The sequence below is a fragment of the Panthera tigris genome, chromosome E2, assembly GCF_018350195.1.
Source record: "Panthera tigris isolate Pti1 chromosome E2, P.tigris_Pti1_mat1.1, whole genome shotgun sequence".
NCBI classification, from domain to species: domain Eukaryota; kingdom Metazoa; phylum Chordata; class Mammalia; order Carnivora; family Felidae; genus Panthera; species Panthera tigris.
Genome location: NC_056674.1, coordinates 25,029,955 through 25,051,000, shown reverse-complemented (window position 1 = coordinate 25,051,000; position 21,046 = coordinate 25,029,955). Strand labels below are relative to the sequence as shown.

The 21,046-nt window shown below is 50.3% G+C and overlaps 1 protein-coding gene across 1 annotated transcript in view; it reads right to left on the bottom strand.

Annotated features, from left to right (window-relative positions):
* GPT2 (glutamic--pyruvic transaminase 2) overlaps window positions 1-17,105 on the bottom strand; it is a 34,030-nt gene extending 16,925 nt beyond the window's left edge. Inside the window, exons 1-5 of the mRNA XM_042969248.1 lie at window positions 17,015-17,105; window positions 16,534-16,797; window positions 8,974-9,063; window positions 6,778-6,886; window positions 2,066-2,199 (exon numbers count right to left, since the gene is read on the bottom strand). Coding sequence (XP_042825182.1) covers window positions 2,066-2,199; window positions 6,778-6,886; window positions 8,974-9,063; window positions 16,534-16,776 — 576 coding nt within the window. The 5' untranslated portion in view covers window positions 16,777-16,797; window positions 17,015-17,105. The remainder of the gene's footprint in view (window positions 1-2,065; window positions 2,200-6,777; window positions 6,887-8,973; window positions 9,064-16,533; window positions 16,798-17,014) is intronic.
* Between the last annotated feature and the right edge of the window lie 3,941 nt (window positions 17,106-21,046).

The following is a 21,046-nucleotide window of genomic DNA, read 5'->3' as shown; positions in this document are numbered from 1 at the left end:
ACCCTTTGGGGGCTGCCAGGCAGATACTCCAGGAAGCCCCACTTCTAGCCTTTCACCAGCCACCCTGCTGCCTGCCTGCAGTGCAGTCCACATGAGCCCCTTGGCTTCCCTGAGCCTCACTTTCTCCATGTGTAAAATGAGGTCTGCTATGAGGAATAAGCAAAATGAAATGCTTTAACGTTCTCAGCACAGTAGTTAAAAGACTCAATGCTTCTACTTTTTAAAGAGGTCTTCTAAAGCAGTGGTCTACAACCTGGCTGTCTCGGAATAATATTGTGACCTCAGCCCTTAACCTCATTCTGTCTGTCCTGGTGGGGATGGGCAGTGGAAATCTGTCTTGTTAGTAATTACCATTGTCCAAGGTTGGACAGACCCCTGAACAAGGAAAGGATTGTCAAACTGGGAGAAAATACCCATCTACTATCAGCAGGTGGTGCTTCAACCTGGTTGTCTCCACAGCTGTCTCCACAGCTCAAGGTTTGCAGGACTCCTGAGAAACCAGGTCATGTGAGTCCTGTGGGCTACCGGTGGACATGGCAGTAGTTCATAAGAAACCCTCTTCTGTCAGAGCCCCCACCTTACACACAGGCTCAGTTCCTTGCTGCAAGAACGCCACCAAATTAAGAAGCTCAACAACTTGATTCTTTTCCCTAAATCTTGAAGACACCTTCCTCCCCTGCTCCAGGACCTCTGGGTGTATGTGGGTTTCTCTGGGAATTACAAGGGGCTCTGACAACAGAACACAATGGAATATGCTGCGGTTGAAGACCTGAGCCTCAACACTCAAATTCCAAATTCCACAAGAGGCTGACTTAAAGCCTGCAGACCACTTAACATTACTGGGCCTGTTTCCTCACAGTCTCCAGTAAGAGTTTAAAGCATCTGAAAGGTTTTGGGAAAGGATGAAAGCACTCAGTAAACATTAGAAACAAGAGCCTTGGAGGTCAAAATACAAAGATAACCATTTAAAAGAAAGATCAGCACACACTCCCTGAGGAGGGAAAATAAGTGAATTGAAGGCGCCTAGCACTGATTAGGCACAGGAAGAGGCATGCTACATGGGAATGGACCACAGGTCCCTCAGACCCAGGACTTCAGGCCCCTTCTGCTAAGCACACTTTAATACCAGCCCCTCTTCACTCCATCCACAGCTGACCCGCAGCCCAAGTCACCTCTTCCCCCTCCTCCTCCTCATCCCGATCATGCCCCTTCCCTGCCAAAGTTAAAACTTAACACAAATCTAATTATCTCCATGTCCTTACAGCACTCCCCTCACCTTCAAATCCTTCAATGGACATTGTTACTAGGACAATGACCTAAATCCTAACATGGCCACAAAAGCCCTATAGGACTAGGGCTCCAGTTGCCTCCCTAGCCCATTTCTGGAAACTGGCCCTTGCTACAGGTGCTCATTCACTTCATCTCTCCATTTCCAAACATAAAGCCTCCTTCCAGCTCACAGCCTCTGCACATGTTGACCTTCTGTCCCAAACACACCCTGACCCCTGCCTCCCCTGTTCACACCTATATATCCTCCAGATCTCTGCTCAGCCATCCTTGTAGAAACATTTCTGCCCCCTGACAGCCACCCCTGCCACCTGCTGCCCCTCCTGTAGCATTTTGTCCTGTTCACTCAGAAGAGAAACTGAAAGCGTGTGATGAGACATTTATTTGATATGAAGGCTAGTCTGATCCAACACGAGTATGTAAACAGAGGCCAAACGTGTTTGGTTGCCACCATCTCCCCAGCACCTGGTACAGTGCTTGGCAGAGAAGGGACACCAGTATGTACTAAGTGAGAGAAAGGCCAATGCACCCTTGAGTGCCCATGGCTCTTCTCCAGCTGGATCTGCAGGTGTGCACTCTGGAGGGAAACCAAGGCTGCAGGAATATCCAGCTTCAAGATGACTGAATGGGGTAAGGACAGCAGGATGGGGGACACAGCAGGAACCAGAGGGTAGCCAACCCCTCCCTCTCAGGCCCATCCCCCGGCTGGTAGGCTCACACGCTTGGCCCTAGCATGCAAGGCTATTCTTCACATGGGTGAACATTAGATAACACGTACAGAAATGCCGTCACTGGCACCAGTGGTCAGGTAAATGTTGTCTGGGTCTGCAGGCACACCGCCATCTCTCCTGGTAATGTAGGCAGCCACGTCTTCACGGATGCAATTGACACCCTGGCTAGCACTGTAAGAGCCTGTAAGACAGCAAACAAGACAGTGACTAGAGAGGCATGGTAACTGGTGCTATGGAGTCAGTGAAATCTATATAATTAGCTAGGGTGGGGTTGGGAAGGTCTTGGAAGGGACCCAACTCCCACTACTCTAGGCTGTGGAATGGTGGCAAGCTGTTTAATCACCTATCTGGGCTTCATCCACCCACCCTCTCATCCAACCATCCACCTGCCATCCATCCATCTGCATATTTGTTCATCTACCCACCCACCCCCCCATTCATCCACTCAGTATTCACTGAGAACCCATTATATGCCAAGCATTATTCTAGGCCCTGGCTTCCAATCAGTTAAATGTGCCCATACCTGTTTTATCTACCCTTGTGGGATTTATACACGTTCTACAATAGTATAAATCATTACAGCTGGGCTTGCTATGTCTTTATCACCTCTGCCTACACACAGTTCCACAGAACCTGGAAGAATGGGTCAACCCAAAATGGCACCAGCTGCCAGCCCCAGGAGTCCAGATCCCTGATTGGTACTAACCACAGATCCCTGGGGCTGCTGGGCATGACTCCCCTACCCCCACCCATGTCAACAATATCCTTAGGCTATCATTTGGATTAAAATCCAGACTACCATTTACATTTAGTTCAAAAACAGGCAAAACTAATTTACGGTGCTGGAAGGTAGAAGAACAGTGGTGACCACTCTGGGGGGGTGGTATGACTGCCAAGGGGCACAAAGGAGCCTTTCTGCAGCACTGGAAATGTTCAATGTCTTGATCTGGGTGGGGGTTACACAGGTGTGTACATGTGCAAAAACTATTTGAGCTGTACATTAATATTTGTGCATTTTACTATAGGTTTGCTATACTTCAAATAAAGAGTTTGTTGGGTTTTTCTGTTTTTTTTTTTTTTTAGGTCAAACCACTATGTTTTTAGAAAGAATTTGGAAATAGGTAGCTGCACATGCACAAGATCTGGTAGGAGTCTCAAAATGGTGAGCTGAACTCTCTGGGGAAGTGAAGAGGAGGCTAGGGGTCAGAGGTGGGAGGCAGAGTTTTCATTCTATATCCTTTGATACCATTTACATTTTATACCACATTTAAAAAGAACCAGCCTATTCCTTCTAAGTCTACTGCAAAACCACCACCAGGAGGCAGGACAGGGCTTCTTTGGGCCTCAGTGGATATCAGTCCAGGCCCTGCACCCTGGAGGCTCTGCTGAAGAAGGCCAGGCAGGCTCTGCCTCAGCCTGTGTGTGAAACTGGCTCACACTTCCCCTCTGACAAGCTATAAAATGGAGGGTTTGGAAAAGAGGGGAGGCTGGGCCAATTCTCTAAAGTTCACAAGGCAAACATTAACATGTATCAAATCTGGGTGGTAGGTATAAAGTCTTTTGTTACATTACTTTGGGTATTCTGTTGCATTGAAATATTTTGTAAATTAAAAACAGTGGGGAAGTACAAATGCTGGTGTTAGAGAATTCTCCCTTTACTGAGTGACTTACTTATTGCTGAACTCCCATCCTCAGAAACTTGCTAGGGCTCCCTATTTTCCTAAGCCTTCTCTTAATGCTCTCTTCACTCCATGGGCCATTTGCCATGGGATGAAGCCTCCCCTTCCTTCTTGCCTCTAGTTCATCCACTTCCTTGAATTCCCAGGCCTTCTGCCATCCGCAAATGCCCTGTTCCAGTAGGCCATGACCTTCCAACCCTTTTCCTTTAACTTTTCTGTTATGCTCCAAACCACACTAGTCCTTCAAAGCTCTAATCTAGTCTCTCTCCAGGGGGCCTGTCATAAAGATACTGCCCCACCCCCAGCCTCTCTCCTGACCTGCAATTTCTCCAGTTATTTATGAAGCCCTGCCTCCCCATCTTGAATATAAGTTCCCTGAGGGCAGGGGCCAGATTCTTCTGTGCATCTCTGCTACAGCACCTATCCCCCTGCCTGGTCTACCCCAGCTTGGGACCCACTGCCCTCAGGCTGATGGCAACCTGCCTCCCATGGCCTACAAACTGGCACCATCACCACTACCAAACTTCCCAGCCCCATCACATACCGCCCCATCCAGACCTCTTCACCCAGTTCCTAAACCTCAGGGCCTTTGCACACACCATTTCTTCTGATGCATTGCAGGTTCTCTATTACTCACCCTCCACATGAATTTGAGACGTATTTGCTCCTTAAACCCTCCCTGGACATTAGAATCCCTTGTTAAAGCCCCATAACTCTCTGCTCTTTCTCCAAGAACTCATGAAAACTAGAACATTTTTTGTTGTCAATTCTTTTTAATGTTTGTTTCTCCCAAATCTGACAGTGAGCTTTGTGAGCATGGAAATTCCATTCACCTGGTTCACCAGTGTCCCTCAATGCCTAGAGCATGCTCAGGGAGGACTAGATAAGGGCTAGATTCCACCTTAATCCTACCTAAGATCCAAGATACAACTTGAGAGCGGAATTACTTGTCAAACAGATAATAAAGGAAACTCTAGTAAGAAGTAATTTTAAAGGGCATGATAAAAACATCTGGGTGAGCTTTAAGACCTTGTATGTGTATTTAATAATCCCCACTTGGGTCAGGGTAGCCCTGGGTACTGACATTTTCTATTTCCTTTACCCTTATGGGCAGGCAGGTTGTTAGGCTGCCCAAGGCTTAGGTGACAGAGCACCACTCCCTGATGATACTGCCCTGCCCTCAGCAATGGACAGGAACTGGTAGCAACCTCCAGGGACAGGGCTTCTCCATACCTGACAAGGGGGGTTAGCACATATCTCAACCTTCTTCACAAGCCTAGGAGATGAGTACAAAGTATTTCCTAGTTCAAGGATGAGGAGAGGGGCTCAGAGAGCACCTACCTCACCTATCCTCATAAGGTCCTCAGAAAAAACTCAGTGCAGGTCCCCAAAACCCCAAAGGCCAACTTTCCTCTTGCTACAATACCCCAAGAGGAGACTCACAGGAACATGGCTTCTCAAACTCCTTTCCATAGCCTGGCTGACAGAGTTGCAAAACTTGATGAAGTTTCCTCCATGAAACAAAGAACTCCTCCCCCTTCCCCAGACATTCCCACCAGACACGCAGAAGGCAAACACTCCCTCCTCCTCTCTCCTTGCAGCTTCCAAGAGTCTTAGGCCCATGGCCAAGGGGTCTTTGAGAAGCACCTTTGTCCTCTGGGCTGGGCAGAGGGTGCAGAAGGAAAAGAGCTTGGAGGCCGGGCCTCTGGGCTTATTGGGCAGCTCTCTACCAGCTTGTGGTTTAGGCCTTGCCACACAAGGTGCTGGCCCACACCCTACCCAGGCTGATGGGCAGGAAGCAAGGGGCAGCTGGCCCCTTCCTGAGAAGGACACCATTAAGGACAGTGACCAGGGCACCTAGGTGGCTCAGTCAGTTAACCGTCTGACTTCGGCTCAGGTCATGATCTCATGGTTCATGAGTTTGAGTCCCGCATTAGGTCTCTGTGCTGATAGCTCAAAGCCTGGAGCCTGCTTCAGATTCTGTGTCTCCCTCTCTCTGCCTCTCCCCACCCTCTCAAAAATAAACAAACATTTAAAAAAAAAAAAAAAAAAAAAAGGACAGTAACAGACTTGGACAGAGGGCTGGTGGGGTAACCATGGCAAGGAAAGCAAGCATAGGGCTCTCAATAAAGGGAAAGAGCAGAAAAAGGGAGTGGAGAGGCAGGGAGATGGCAGAGAGGCCAAAGGTAGCTGATCCTCTGCTGAACAAGCCATAAGAATCCTTCTTCCACATTCTAGAACATTTAGGCATGTGTCCTAAAAAAGCTCTAAGAACAACTGTTTTTCCTGTAGTGAGGAAAGCTGGATCTCCTGTGTAGGTGCTGGGCAAAGGAATGGGGCAAAAACAAACAGAACAAAGAACATAAGATGAGAACAAAGAGCCAGAGGGCCAGAGGCCGGAAATCCATCTCAGCAGCAAAGGGAGAGAGAATATCATTTTCACATGTACAGGGGCCAACTTCTGGGGCCTCCCTCCATGGAGCCCTCTGGTGCCTAGTATGCCCCCTCAATAAGGAGGCAGATGGCTGGACATGGGCTTCCGACAGAGAGGACCAGAGGCTGGGGTGGCGGAAGCACAACCAGAAGGAAGGAAGCCACCAAACAGGGGTCACAGGCATCTCACAGCACTTCCCTTCCCCCGTAACTGACTGCCACTTGCTGGATGCTGGGCAGGGGCCACAGACAGGCAAGAAGGCTAGACAAAGCCACACACTGCACCCAACTGCCTGTCAGTGAGGCCAATCACTGGGTTAAACCCTCTCCTCTGACAGAGGGCTCAGCTATCCAAGATGGCTCCCAGGTGTAACACCAAAACCCAGGCAAATGTAGGCTCTTGTACCTGATGTGCCCCGGCTTACCAAAGAGGGCATTGACCTCACTGCCTTGCTAACAGGAGGTTAGCAGAGCACAGACAAGAAGAAGAACACTATTTTTCCCTTTACTCTGCAGGTCACCATCCCATGCACATTCACACACTCACTCACATGAATAACTCTCCATTCGGGGTCAGGGCCCAAGCCCACGCTCAGAGCACACTTTCATTTCACACCCTCTGGGACCTGGCCAGTTGGGGGCCTCACCCAGGCTGTTTCCACCACAAGCCTGTAGGATCCTCCGGGCTCGTTTCTTAGCATCTTCTGGGAAGCTGGGGCTGTCCAACAGGTTTGGGTAGGTACAGAGTGCCATCACCTGGGGGAAAAGAGGCATGGCTGGGCTCTCAGCACCACCCCCCCCACCCCAGAGCCCCAGGAGGGGTATGAAGATGACAACTCAGGGATGTGTGGCAGATGTGCTCCACAAGGGTTCCAGCTGGCAGGAGCTTGGGGGCAGGTGGGGGAGGAGCACACTGGGCTCTCATGCTGAAAGGTGGGGTACATCAGGACCTGGGCTTGGGGCCCATAGGGGGTCTTCCAGAAGAGGATCCATGGGACAGAATGAGCCTGTTACTCAGTCCCTGGCACCAACTCTTCCAAAGAGGACAGTAGTCCACACACCAGGGGGCTCCTGAGAAGGGGCGAGAACTGAGCAAGCAGGTGAGCCCCAACTGACAGGAACATAGACCCCTTCCTAACTCACAGACTGACTGTCCCTGATCCCCGTGCCCCAGGCCCCCTCCCCCTTTCTCACCATCATCACCTTTCCTGGCCAGAATTGAAAGCCGGTCAGCTTTCTCATCTCTATAACAGAGAAAATCACCCTAACTTCACAAATTAAGAGGATTAATCAAGGAAATGTTTGCAAAAGTGCTGGTAAACCCCAGCTCACTGGGCAAGTCTAAGCTGGCAGCTTAGGAACTGTGCCAGGACCACTAAGGGGAGGAGGGTGCTCACAGCTCTGACCCCAGCTGGGTGACTTCAGGCAGGTGCTGGCTTCTTGGAGCCTCATTCTTCTTCATTTGTACAAGGGCAGTGACCCAGCCCTCCTCCCAGGGGCACTTGTGAAGAAGAAAGGAGATGCGTGAAGGCTGCAGGAGGCCAGCATCAGGTGGGAGAGGCTGGGCTTGCCAAGGCAGAGCAGGGTTTGGGAGCATGTCAGCCAGACAGAAAGGCTGAGGCAACAGGAACCTCTTCATGCCCAGAGTCCCAGGCATGTGTGGGGAACATCTTTTGCCTCTCCCCTTCAAAGCTGCATGATTCCAGGACAACCAGGGCCCCCCAGCCTCCTCCTGCCTCCACTTCCCTGGCTGAGCTGCTCTATTTGGTCTGATCCATTTCTCCATCCTGGGCCCAGTTTGGGTCTTATATTCACAGTCAGCTGGCATGCTCCTGAGGTTAGCAGCAGTGGCCACAGCAGGGGAGGCCAATGGATGTCCTTCAGGTCAGTGTCAGCCTCGGTTCTTTTCCTCATACCCTATGTGTGCTCCCTGAGCTAAGGTCCCCCAGCACCCCCACACCCCTCCACCAAGAGCTGGGCAGGGTCGCCCCTCCCTGTATCGCCCCCTGCAGCAGGAGACACAGGCTGAGAAAAGAACTGGGGACTTCAGTGCTCAGCTTCCCTGCCTGCCTGACCCTGTGAACCTTAACCACACAAGGACCATATTTTGCTCCAAAAAGGGCCCCAATTCTCCTCTAGGAAACAGCTTTCATCACAGCTGGTCTCCAGTCTCTGTTCAGGAGGCCCTATGGCATTCTCACACCCTATTTTTACCCCTCCAGCCTATCAATCCCACAATTTGAGCTCATGCAGCATCCTTGTGGTTGGTGCTCAAAATGAAACATTAACACCTGCCTCCCGGAGACCTCAGGCACAAGCTGGGTCACATCAGCAAGGCAGCCAGGAGAGCAGCAGCTGACAGTGATCACCAACCCCACATTCTCCTGCTGGGCTAGGGATGAGCGTTTTACACTCATCATTGCACTGAGGCCCCCAGCTGTGCTCCAAGGCAATGCTCTGGTGATCTCCACTTGCTCAAAGCCACACAGCTGGTAAATGGCAGAGTTAACACTTAAATTCGGGGTGTCTCACTTGGGAAGCTGTATCTGGACTCCCACATACCACCTCCCAGCCCATTGGGACTCTACCTCTCCAGGCTGCCTCTCTGATGCCCTCAGCAACCAAGCTCCAAATTCAGTATCCAAGACCATGGACTGTGGAAAGGCATGCCTGGGAGCCTTGTACACTAGAGTAACCCCAAAATGAGTCTAGGAATTCTAGACAACTTTGGAAGGAGAAGAGGTTGAAGGAGAGACCCAGGGGACATCAGAGAAATGGGCTGGCTCTACCAGTCTCTAGTTCCTTGCTCTCCCAGCAGCTTCTGCTCCTGAGGGCCAGCTTACCTGTCGGAGGAAGGTTATTGGCTGCTGGCCCATGGCCTGGGCATCCCCAATGTTGGCACGGATGACCTCAGTGAATGGTTTCTTGATACCCTGAATAGAGAGAAGGCAACAGGTGGTTACTTGGAGACTCTCAGATCCTGGATTCCAGAGGCCAAGCAATGCCCCCACAGGATATTAATAAACACTCCTAATTTGAGCCTTAGCAGGTGTCGGGCATAGTGCCAAGCCCTTGACATGGCTAGCCCCATTTAACCTTAACCACCATTCCCATGAAGAAGAACTAGTATTAATCTCATTTTACAAATGAGGAAAATGAGGCTTCAAAGGTTAAGAAACTTGCCTGAGGTCATTCCAAGATCACTCTTCTTAACCACTATGCTCACTGCACAGCACCACTCCCCCTCCTTCTGAGAAGGCTGAAAGAGCTCTCCAGGGCTGCCATAGCACCCTGAGGCAGCTGCAGGTCCAGGGCCAGCCAGCTGTGGCCTGGGAGGGATGCCTAAAAGAGGGCCTTGGGGCAAAAGTGGTGGAAGGCAGGGGTCAGCAGCAGAGGCTGCCAAACGTCAGGGAGAGGCTCCCACTACTCGTCCCCAAGTGCAGCTCTACCTTGACAGCCTAAATAAATAGCAGGGGCACTAAGGCCACCCTCCCCTCCAGAAGACCCCAATCAGCAGGGACCTCTCAGGTTGTTCCCTTGCAACCTGATTTTGCAGAATAAAAAATGTGGGCTGATTTTTACTTTAAAAAAAAAAAAAGCATCAGGGATAGAAAGACTGGCTGATGAGAAAACTCATGGCCACTGCCTGAACAATGTGTTCAGCACAGGAAGGAGGTCCCAGAGAGGAGGAACTCAGAGACCCCACCAACGGCAACGTCACTGGGGGTGACTGAAGGGGTCAGTCCTGGCTGACGTAAAGGGGAAAATGCACTTTGGATGGAGGACTGTGGGGATCTAGAAATGTGGGGATTCCACAGAGCTCCTTGATAAGTCCAGAATTAGCCACTGGAAGAGTAAGAATCAGTAGCAGGTTCCAGGACCTCCCAGAGCGGCTGAAGGATTATCCGAGACAAACAGTACGAAAGCACTTGGCAGAGTACAAACATCATCATCTTACAAAGCCAGACCAAGGACGAGGCTGAGAGGGTCGTGGTGGAGGAAGAAGGAGGTGGGGCAAGGAGGTGGCAGGACCGAGGGGTGGCCTGGGTAGAAGGCCTGGCCACCTTCCCATCTCCAGCTGCCCTTTCCTCAAGGGCATGCTAAACACAAATTTTAAACATACAATTCTATGGCTTTGACGCTTCTCTCCATTTCACACAATGTGTGAATAAAAGCACCTTTAGAAAACTTCCCCTTTTTTCAAATCAGTAATGTATACTTTAAGTAAAAAACAGTGGCACACAAGTTTTCCTGACCCTCATCTGCCACCCCTAAGACCCTCCTCTATAGAAATTCTCTGGCTGCTCTGGAGCAAAGAGGGATGGGTGGCTGAGGAGGGTGTCCCATAAATGGCCCTAGACTAGAAGGGCTTAAACAGGGCTTGATAAGTCGCCAAAAGCTTCTGTGGGGGAAAGCTCCCTTTTAATTCCCTTGTGTTCCTTCTGCGGAGCTCTTTGGAGGTGGCCAATATGGAAAGAGGTCCCAGGGTGAATGGGAGAAGCAGCCAAAGGGTCCTGAGGGCCAAGGCATGGGGTGACACCACCTTCTGCTCCAGGGATAGGACAGGAGTGAGAGCACGCACCTTAGAGACAGGCAGTGAGACATGCAGCCTCAGGGCTTGCCCCACAGATGGGAGGCAAGAGGCTGGGGATGGGGGAGGGACCCAGGCCATTGTGTGCAAAGGGGCAGGCCTGACCCAGCCCTTGGCACTGGCCTGGGCTCCTGGCAGAGGTCCCCTCTATCCGCCTGACTGAATTACATAGTTCTCTAGGCTCAGCCAGCTGAACACAGGTGATTTCCATGGTATGGGCATAGTCCATTCTTTGGTAGGGAGTAACTCGGTCACAGTCGAGGGCCAAGAACAAACATGCAGCTGCGGGCCCTCAGCCAACCCAATGCAGGGAGGGAATGATGCCTGGAACAGAGCACTGGATGTCCCTTTCCCGTGCCCTCCGTCTGCACTGCTCAACCAATTCAGGGCCTGCTGACAAGGAGCCTGGGAACACTGAACATCTTTCTTGGGTCTGGGTACCCACAGACCCCAGACACTTTGCTGTGATGGATGTTTTGGGGGGTGCGGTGGAAAACTGGCTCCCGTGAATGGGCCTGCCCAAAAGGCCACCATATAGAGGAAACTTCTGGGCAGACTTCTGTATCTGGACACTCAAGATCTACATGGAATGGGAAATACCAAGGAGCAAGGGACAGACTCCTGCTCACAGTGACTCATCCAGGTCTGACAGACACACCCAATGCTAACCTTGCTTCAACCCCGCCCAGGAGCCTGCCAGGTCAGCACTAGCAACCTAGTTTCCTCTCACAGTATCCTAGAGCCCATCTAGATAATCCACCTGCATATATTCAGCTCAGAGCTGCCTCCCCGTGCAGCAATGAGATGAAGGTCCCACCCAGGCGAGCTCCTTTCCCAACATTCAGCTTAGGTAAGGATCAGGGGAGTAGGCCCCTGGGTTCTTAGGGATGCATATTTCAGCAGGTGTTAGCAGGGAGAAAGATTATCATTGTCTTCCCAGCTTACAGGCCCAGCATCACCATGAGGGCTGAGGGGATGACAGATGATTTTTTTTTTTAAGTTTATTTTATTTTGAGAGAGAGAACAGGCAGAGAGAGAGAGAGAGAGAGAGAGAGAGAGAGAGAGAGAGAGAGAATCCCAAGGAGGCTCTGTACTATCAGCACAGAGCCTGATGCGGGGCTCAAATTTACAAACTGTGAGAAACCTGAGCTGAAATCAAGAGTCGGACGCTTAACTGACTGAGCCACCCAGGCACCCTGGATGACAGATGATTCAAACAGGCACATGGCAGTTTCCTTGAGCGAGTGATGGCTCCTGTCATTTCATGTGACACGTGGGTGGAAAGGCTTGGTAGGACAGTTTTTCCCCAGATAATTTCCTTCTCATTCAACAAATACTTATGGATTGCCCATGCCCAGTGACAGGAATGAGCAAAACAGGAGACACTACCACCCTTCAGAGCCCAGGCTGGTAACGAATAACACGTGGGTGCAGGAAAGGGAGAGAAGGCACAGCAAGTACCAGGCCAGGAACACCATGTGAAAAGACCCTGAGGCGGTGGACAGGACTAGGGCAGGCAGGAAGTCCTACAGACAGCCCCAGAAGGAGGCCCCAGAGACAAACTCAAACGAGTCCCCACTGTCCCTGAAAACAGGTGCATTTCACAAGTGAGGAAACTGAGGCTCAGCACTGGGTCTGGTCCCAACCATTGTGGAAAGACAAACAAAGCTAGAAGAAACCCAGCTGAAGCTATAAATGCCCACAATTAAGAGACTAGATGGGAGCTCCAACGGCTGAGTTTCCTAACCACGAAAGCAGGGAAGGCTGGGTGTAGGATTCTGAACTCTGGGGGTCTGTGGGAGGGTCAACCATAGAAACTGAGACTCACAGGGCAGAAGTAGGGATGAAAGATGAATGAGCTCCAAATAGGATAATTCATGACAGCAAGGCTAAGGCCCAGGAAAGACAGAGCAAACCCCACAGAATGCACATTCCCAGACCCAAAGAGGTTCAGCACAAAGGCAAGGACAGGGGTCCATTGGTGCCTCTCCTCAAGCAACTCTCATTAGTTTGAGAAAACGGCTCTTAAGAGTTCTAACCGGCTTCTAGCTGTTTTCAAAGCATTGTTACTGACATTGCAAACTAGGCTTTAGGAGAAATATTTTGCAAAGGAATAAACTGAGGCCAAGGTAGTCTGAAAGACCTGTCTGAGGCCCACAGCACATAAAACCAAAGCCCAGGGTATAGGTCTATGATGACTTGAGCAGGGTGGGTGGTAGAAGATTCATCCTATTATAAGCCCACACTACACATTTATTTTATTTATCTTTATTTTTTGTTTTTTATTTTTGAGAGAAAGAGAGAGAGAGCATGCGTGCATGCCCATGCACAGTGGGGGAGAGGCAGAGAGAGAGAGACACACACAGAATCCAAAGCAGGCTCCAGGGCTTGAGCTATCAGCACAGAGCTTGACACAGGGCTCAAACCAATGAACTGTGGGATCATGACCTGAGCTGAAATCAGATGCTTAACCTACTGAGCCATGCAGGTGCCCCATCTTTATTTTAGAGAGAGAGAGAGCATGCACGCAAGTGGGGAAGAGAGAGAATCCCAAGCAGATTCCATGCTCAGCATGGAGCCCAATGCAGGGCTCGATCCCATGACTCTGGCTGGGATCATGGCCTGAGCTGAAATCAGGCATTGGACACTCAGGCGCCCCTACCTACACATTTATTTTAAAGTAGCATCTAAACTCTGAAGAAAATGACCAATTAGATTTCACCACCTGTGCTTGGAATAGCCAGGGTTTTCAATCTTAGTTCTTAGCTGACTATAACCATGTGTTATAGCACCCCCATTTTTTACCAGGGTTTAGATGAGCACACACTGATGTTAACAGTCATAACCAGTTTTTCCCTCTATGAATGTTTTGCCTCAACTGTATGTACTTTACAAATAGAAGTAAAGCCATTCCTCTGTCTCTACTTGTGCCAACTTCCTCCCCTCCTGCAGTAAAGGAAAAAAGAAGTAGGTTGAGGAAGAACTGACAGATCTTTTCAAAACTCCTGCTAATTGCAGCTTATTTTTAAGTGCCGCTCCCAGCTAACAGCAGGATCTGAAAAGCTAACAGTGTCCCCCCCTTGGAGCTGCTGTCAGGGAGAAACAAGGCCTCCCTGAGAGCACACAGACTGGAGAATGGCGCCTTTCATACCCACTTAGCCAACCTCCCCCCTCCTTCAGGCTTTCCTGAGGATTCTCCCCTCTATCACAGAAGGAAGAAGGATGGGACTCGCCCATCAAGCCACCCCAAAGTCAAACACCAGAACCATGTGTCCAGCCAAACAGTGGGTAGTGTTTGCAGAGCACATGGTGAAATAATTCCATAAGGTAGCATAATGGCCAGGACACCTTCAGATGGACAAGATGGTACAAAAGTCAGGGCGGGGGACTTTGGGCCCACAAGCCACCTCTTTCCTCTTACAGACCAGGGAAACCAAAGCCCAGAGAGCATAGGAGATTCACCCAAGTCACCCTACTCCCTGCAAACCCTTGCTCATCCCATCTCTACCCAATCAAACCCTTTATAACATCAGTCCAGTTTCAGTCACTGCAATACAAAACAGAGGTAGAAAAAAAAATGAAGCTGTGCCAAGCCCAGCCCTCTCCCCACCACCCCCCCACCCTGCATGCCAAAAAAGACTGGGAAAACATGGCTCTCTCAGAAGGCGCCCTGTGTAAGCTAGTAAAGTGGACAGAGGTGGTCTCCCAAAATGAAAGGTTTAGGTGAGGCTATGCCAGCTTGGTCGAGCTATGTCTCCAGCACCTAGACTGGGAAACAGAGACTCGGATGAAGTGAGAATAAAACACGAAGAGATGGGCTTGAATGAAAACACCAGACGATGCAAAGTGGACACAAAACACCTCAACTCACTCAGGAGTAGGCCATGGGAGTGTAGGGTGTCTATACCAGAAATCACAGGTGTTTCTGGCTTAAATGACCAATAAATTTGTCCACCTCAATCATGGAACCATATCCTACTGGAAACCCTTGATGGTTCCCCCACTTCACACCACAAAACTTTGCACCATAAAGTCCTGAGCCCAGCACCCAAGACTCCAGTCCCCCTTTTCTGTCTCATTCATCTCTCATATGCCCCTGCCATAGCGCTCTTCCAACAGCACCATCCCCTTCCACAAATGCCCAAAACTTCCCAACCTTCTGTCTTTGCTCACAGCCCTGCTCCCACATGGAATGCTCTTACATTTTTCTCTGCTAAAAAATCCCACCAATCTTTAAAAAATTGGGGGAGGAGAGGCTCGGGCCCAGAGAACCGTATGGCAGTCAACCTCCTGAAGGCAAAGACAGGGCCCCTTTCTGTCCTAATCATCCTCCTACTTCATGAAGCCCACAACCAAGCTGTTATTTAGCAAAAGATAGATAGGGATAATCCCTGGAACCCCTACCAGCTCTGGAATCCGAGAAATTAGCTGTAAAGTGATAAACCAGGAACAATCTAATCTCAGCTTTGTTTTAACAGGAAGACTGTTGTCTCCAGAACCGTCACCTCCAGTCAGCCAGATATCAACAAGAAGCAGAGCAGCAAAACTCATGTTTTCTGCCCCTGGCCCATAGAAACTGAGCCAGCCTCCTTTAAGCCAAACCCCAATCAAACCCCTACCCAAGGAGTCAGAGGGAGACACTGGACTCTGATTCGTCCAGCTCATTAATTTCAGTCAGGAGAACTGGGCATTCCACCGTAGCATTTTCCCATGCATTCAAGGGACAGTAAGTAATCAACTTGCCCCCCAGTCATCCAGTTCTAGTGCCTCTGAGAGCAAGATCAAGGAACCCACCCCCACCCCCCTTCTGGGTTAGAACTATCTTAAGCAAGCAGCTATTTCATCAGATCTTACAAATCTTAGGAGTGTTTACATTTTTTTTTTTTTTTTTACATTGCCTCTCTTGACATGGCCTCCTAAATTCCACTCAGATTAGAACTGGTGTCCTACAGGGGCATCTCTCACAAACACCCAGTCACCCGGTTGGAAGGAGGGAGAAATCACCCCTGGGGATGTGGTCACTTTACAGCAACTATGAACTAAAGCCATGATCCTAGCCAGCCAGCCACTGAGATGAAAAAAGTCCCAGAGCCATCCTACCAAAGGCCCCAAAGGCCCAAGATTTTGACTACTCACTAGGGATGAATGTGTCCTCAGAAAACAAAATGTGGTGGCTAATCAAGGTTCCAGTGAGGGGCCTAAAGGAAGGAATTGTTCAGGATCCTCCTCCACACTTCTACTCTTGTCATGAAATCATTACTGGCAGAATGACCCAAAAGGTCTCAGACGGAAAGGAAAAGGCTTTGGGAACAAACCCAAGTCTTAGAGCCTTCCTCCTTCTCCTCCAACCTAACTTGATATCCTTCCCACCACTCTCATCCAGCACCCCCTTACACCGCTCCTCCCTTTTACTTTCTTCAAAGCACTATTCACTATCTGAAATTCCCGTCTATTTCTTTACTGCTTGTTGTTGCCCTCCCCCCATGGATCTTGGTTTCACTTGGGTAGGACAGTCACATAACGTGCAGTGCCTGGCACTACAGTCGCTCAATTACAACTGATGAATTCAATTCAACAAGTGAACGGTATCTAAGGGCCTTACTTTGTGCCAGGTGCCTGGCACTACTGGATGAAGGGATGGGAGATGGACATTCTTCTTTTAGCCAACCAAGGAGCTGGCCACAGGGGTGGGAGTGAGTCAAGCGGGTGGACCCCAGGCGCAGGCAGCTACTGCTCTCCCCCTACCCCACTTCAGCTCCCCTTGGGCCCTACTAGGGCCCTCCCACCCCGCTAGCCCGGCGCCCGCACTCACCCGCTGCAGCTCGAGCTCTATCTCACCCGCCTTGAGCACGATGGGTCCCCGCACCGCGTACTCCACAGCCTTCACCTGCGGGTTCATGGACTCGAGCGTAAGGATGCGCTCGCGCCGGCTCCGCTCCGGTCGCACCTTGAGCACCGCGGAGGCCTCGGCGGCCGCGCTGCTCTGACTACGGCCCCACGGGCCTGGAGTCCGGGGGCAACAGCCCAGCCGGACCAGTGCCGCTGCCCGCTGCATCGCGCGCCCGCCCAGGAAAACCTTGGCACAAAAAGAAAAAGAACGAACACGTCGTGCACAATCCAAGGCAAGCACCAGTGCCCCCGCCCCCAAACCCAGCCAAGGGCCTTTTCAGCGAGCAGTGCCAGCCTGGCTCCGGGGCTGGGTGCCCATCCCCCGGCGACTCGGACCCTCCACCGCGCCACTGCAGAGCCTAGCAGTTTTGCAAAAGCTGCACCTAACGCATGCATCAACGTGCCTGTCGCCACCGCCTGGCCACCCCTCGCCGTGCCCCGCTAGCGCGCGCGCTTAAAACTGGTCCCGGGCTCCGGCACCAGCAGCCGCATCTCAGCGCCCCAAGCCCGCACAGCCCGGCCCCCAGCGATCGCACACCCACAGCCGGCGGATCCGCCCCGGGCCTGCCCACTGACTCCTGGGCCTTGTAGTTCCCCCAGTCTGCTTCCGGAGCTGGTGTGGGGGGCTGGATCAACTACAAGTCCCAAAGTGCCCCGCGCCGGCCCGATAGGGGGCCGGGCAAGAGGCGGGAACGGTCTTCGGAAGCTGCCCGAGTGGGAGGGGGCAGCCTCTTTGTCCTCGCTGAGGGTGCTGAGAGTTGGGCTGCGGCCAGAGTTGGGCTGGGGCCAGCCAGGGGCTGTTCTTTCAGCCTTCTGCGAATTTAGAGGTATTTGCAGCGTCTCCTTGGAGGGCATCCCGCCTTCCCACAGCCCCTCCCCCCACTACCCAATACCTGCGAGGAGGCAGGCTGAGAGATGGTGCAGTCCTCGTCCGGAGTTTCATCATCCAGGGCCCTACAGTGGCTGGTAGGTTAGGAGTTTGGGACTTCACTGCCACTCTTAACCCCTTCTGAATGTGGGTTTCCTTGTTAGAAAAGCGGAGGTCTGAACCTAGATTTTAAGGGTTATTGTGAGAATTAAAGGACCAGCACCTGGCAGGTACCAGGTGGTCAGGCTTTTCCTGACTACTCCGTCTGGAGTCTGTCCCCACCGTCATTGCCTCTTTATTTCCTTGCAAGCATCTGAAATTATCGTATTTATATACTTCTTACTGACTTGTTAAGCTCCATTCACCACGTAAGCTCCAGAAGGGCAGTTTTCTTTGTTCATCCTATTCATATGGCACCTGTAAAGTTTCCTGGCACATAGTAGGCACTAGTAAATATTTGAAGAATGACTGCTCAGCATAGGATAGCTATTATTTTTGGCAAAGATATTGACAGGCAGAGGCACCCTGGCTCCCTGAGGGTGGGCAAGAATAGGACTGGAAGACACCAGGTCTGAGACCCCAAAATCCAGGGAGTATGTGAGAAAAGTCACTGTCCCTCTCTGGGCCTCAGATTCTCTATCTGCAAAGTAAATTGGATTAAGTAACCCGTAAGGTCCCTTCCCATTGTGGAAACACTGCCTAGGTGTTTTTCAGGTAGAAAAACAGCCCAAAGCTCCCTCACCCCAATAAACACACACACTGACAGTAGATGTGTGAAAGTAGGAGGGGGGGAGGGGAACTTAAAAAACACGGCAGTGTAGGGGCACCTGGGTGGCTCAGTCAGTTAAGCAACCAGCTCTTGGTTTCTGTTCAGGTCATGATCTCACTATTGTGAGTGTGGGTGTCCTCACTCAGCGTGGAGCCTGCCTGGGATTCTCTCCCTCCCTCCCTCTCTCTGTGCCCCTCTTCTTGTGCTTTCTCTCTCTCTTTCTCTCAAAATAAATTAGCAAACTTTAAAAACAAAAAACCCTCCATAGCAGTGTAGGGGAGAAGGTACTGGAAAATCCAAGTTTAAATGTAGCTACATATAGTCCCTTACCTCTTGATTGACTTTGAGCATGTTACCTAGCCTTTGTAAGCTTAGTTTTACGTCATGGGGCTGTGAAGAAAGTTCAGTGAGGTAACTGAAAAAGCCAAAAGTTTGGAACCTAGTGCTGTGGGTCACTCCTATTCATCCTTGTCAAGAGAATGCCATATACCTGGATTAAATAAATTGATTACCAATAAAAGGGTAAATGGGATGGAGAGAGCAGCAGAAACCAAAAATCTCTCTGAATATTCCTATTAGCAAACTGGCTTGCCCACCAAGGACCCTGGAAGTTTATTTGGGCGTCTCATCAATGGTTCCACCTCCAGCACCTATGTCTATACTGTCTTCTTCCTGGTTTCGGTCTCAGTGGCCAAGTATTCAGTTTCCAGGTAAAAGATTTCCCCCCAGGGAGTTTGGCTTCCCTAAGGACTACACTGCCTTCAACGTCATGTTCTCACCTGCTCTGCCCAGTTGTGGAGAAACACACCCACACACCCCTCCACCTCTAAACACACTTAACCTTGACCTGCATATGATGTCAACACAGTCCCTCACTGTTCACCCAAGGGTTGGTGAACTTCCTGTTGTCTCCACCCCTGATCAGAAGGGGCAGAGGAGGTAGAAGGAAGGGCAGGCATAGAGGGGAACACAAATCTATTTGCACAACTGGGAAAAACAATGCCTAGCACACAGTCCATCTACGTGGGCTCCCACGTCATCATGGTAGAAAACAAGTTAGTGTCCCAATTATGTCCTTTGCCAACCTGTCACGATTACATGAAAAGAAAGCTCCCTTTCTTTCCTGTGAACCACGCTTTACAATCTGCAAAGCACTTGCCTATCTATCACTGCATTTGAACCTGATCGACATCAATGAAGTGAAAAAGGCAGGCATTATCCCCATCTTACAGGTGAAGCTCAAAGAGATTAAGTGACTTATTCAGATGGCACAGCTAAGTGTAGAGCAGGGACTGTGATTTCTAACCCAGTGATGTAGCCCATACCTGCAGGGACCAGGCTCGTATAGCTCTCTGGGTTTGGAAATTTGCACTGACATTGCAATGCACTGGGCCCTTAAAAGGCTTATGGGTGGTAGTTGTGGTGATGTTGATGGTGGTAATAGTGTGAACTTTGCCTTTACTTTGCCCTTTAGACCAGATTGGTGTGGGGCAGGAGCAGGCTCCTAAATATTAAAGATAAAACCTGAAATAGTCATGAATGTCCTCCCTGTGAGCTGGATGAGAACTCCAAATACACAGCAAGCTCTTGATGATCCACACAATTGGGAAAGTCATTTGTTTGCAAGACATGGTACGAGTCTTCATTTCTTAACAAGTTTTTACTTCATTCCTTACCATGTACCAGGTACTGGCCTGAGCTCTGGGACTATAGTGAGTCACACAGATGGTCCTTGCCTGCACAAACATATAGTGTCTTAGGAAAGACAGACATCCGTTAGATAATCACACACACACAAGCATGTGATTACAAACTGTGATAACTACTGGGGAGAAAAAGGACAGAGTTTTATGAGCACTTATAGCCCAGAGGTCTGAGTGAAGGTTTCCCAGAGGACGAAGCCTATGAACTACCCAGAAGCCTGTCAGGATGATAAGGGATAGCAGTACTGACCCATGTGGTAGACATGGGGATGTGCCCTCACCCATCAAGGAAAAACTTGCCTAAAAAATAGGAGGGGAGAACTTGCCTTCAACCAAGGGGTGTGGTTAGCAGACAGCCTCTACCTGTCAGTGCCATCAGTGTCAGCCTCACTTGCACAGAACTGCTTTGCCTGAGGTTGCCATCACACCCTAACTGGAGAAGCCTAAACTTAGTGACAGAGCAAGACTCAGCAAGTGCTGGAGCAATATTTGCTCCAAGCCTTCCCCAGGAGGTTGGCTGAGGCTTTGGCAAGCCTGCTTCATGGCTTTTCTTTCTCTGCCCAATCCTGCTTCCTCCCACTTCCTCTTATAGAAGTAGATCCCTAATATCCATCTTGCACTTCACATTCCATCTCTGTCAGTGATGAGGCAGACAACATCCCAGGCCAGGGACTGGTGAGGAGCTCCAAGGAGGCTAAGGTGACTGTAGAGCAGACAGTGAGGAAGAGGGGCAGAGCTAGAAGACAAGGGTCAGAGGTGAGTGGTGTTGGACAGGTGGCCTAGGTCCTAAATGTAAGAATTTCAGTTTTCATCCTAAGAACAATTAGAAGCCTCTGGAAAGCTTAAAGTAGGGGAGTGACACAATCCTATTTATGTTTAAATTCTGCTGCATGAAGATGGATTGTAGAGGGTGCAAGAGGATGGATTGTGGTACCAGCAAGGTCCACTGTTGGCCTGGACTGAAGAATGGATGATGAGAAATAGGCTCTTCTGCATCTCCAATCTGGTCTAAAGGGCAAAGTAAAGGCATATTACCTTTCACACAGAAGTTCTCTGTCGAATCAATGAATGGAGTAGACTCTACAAGGTCCGAGCT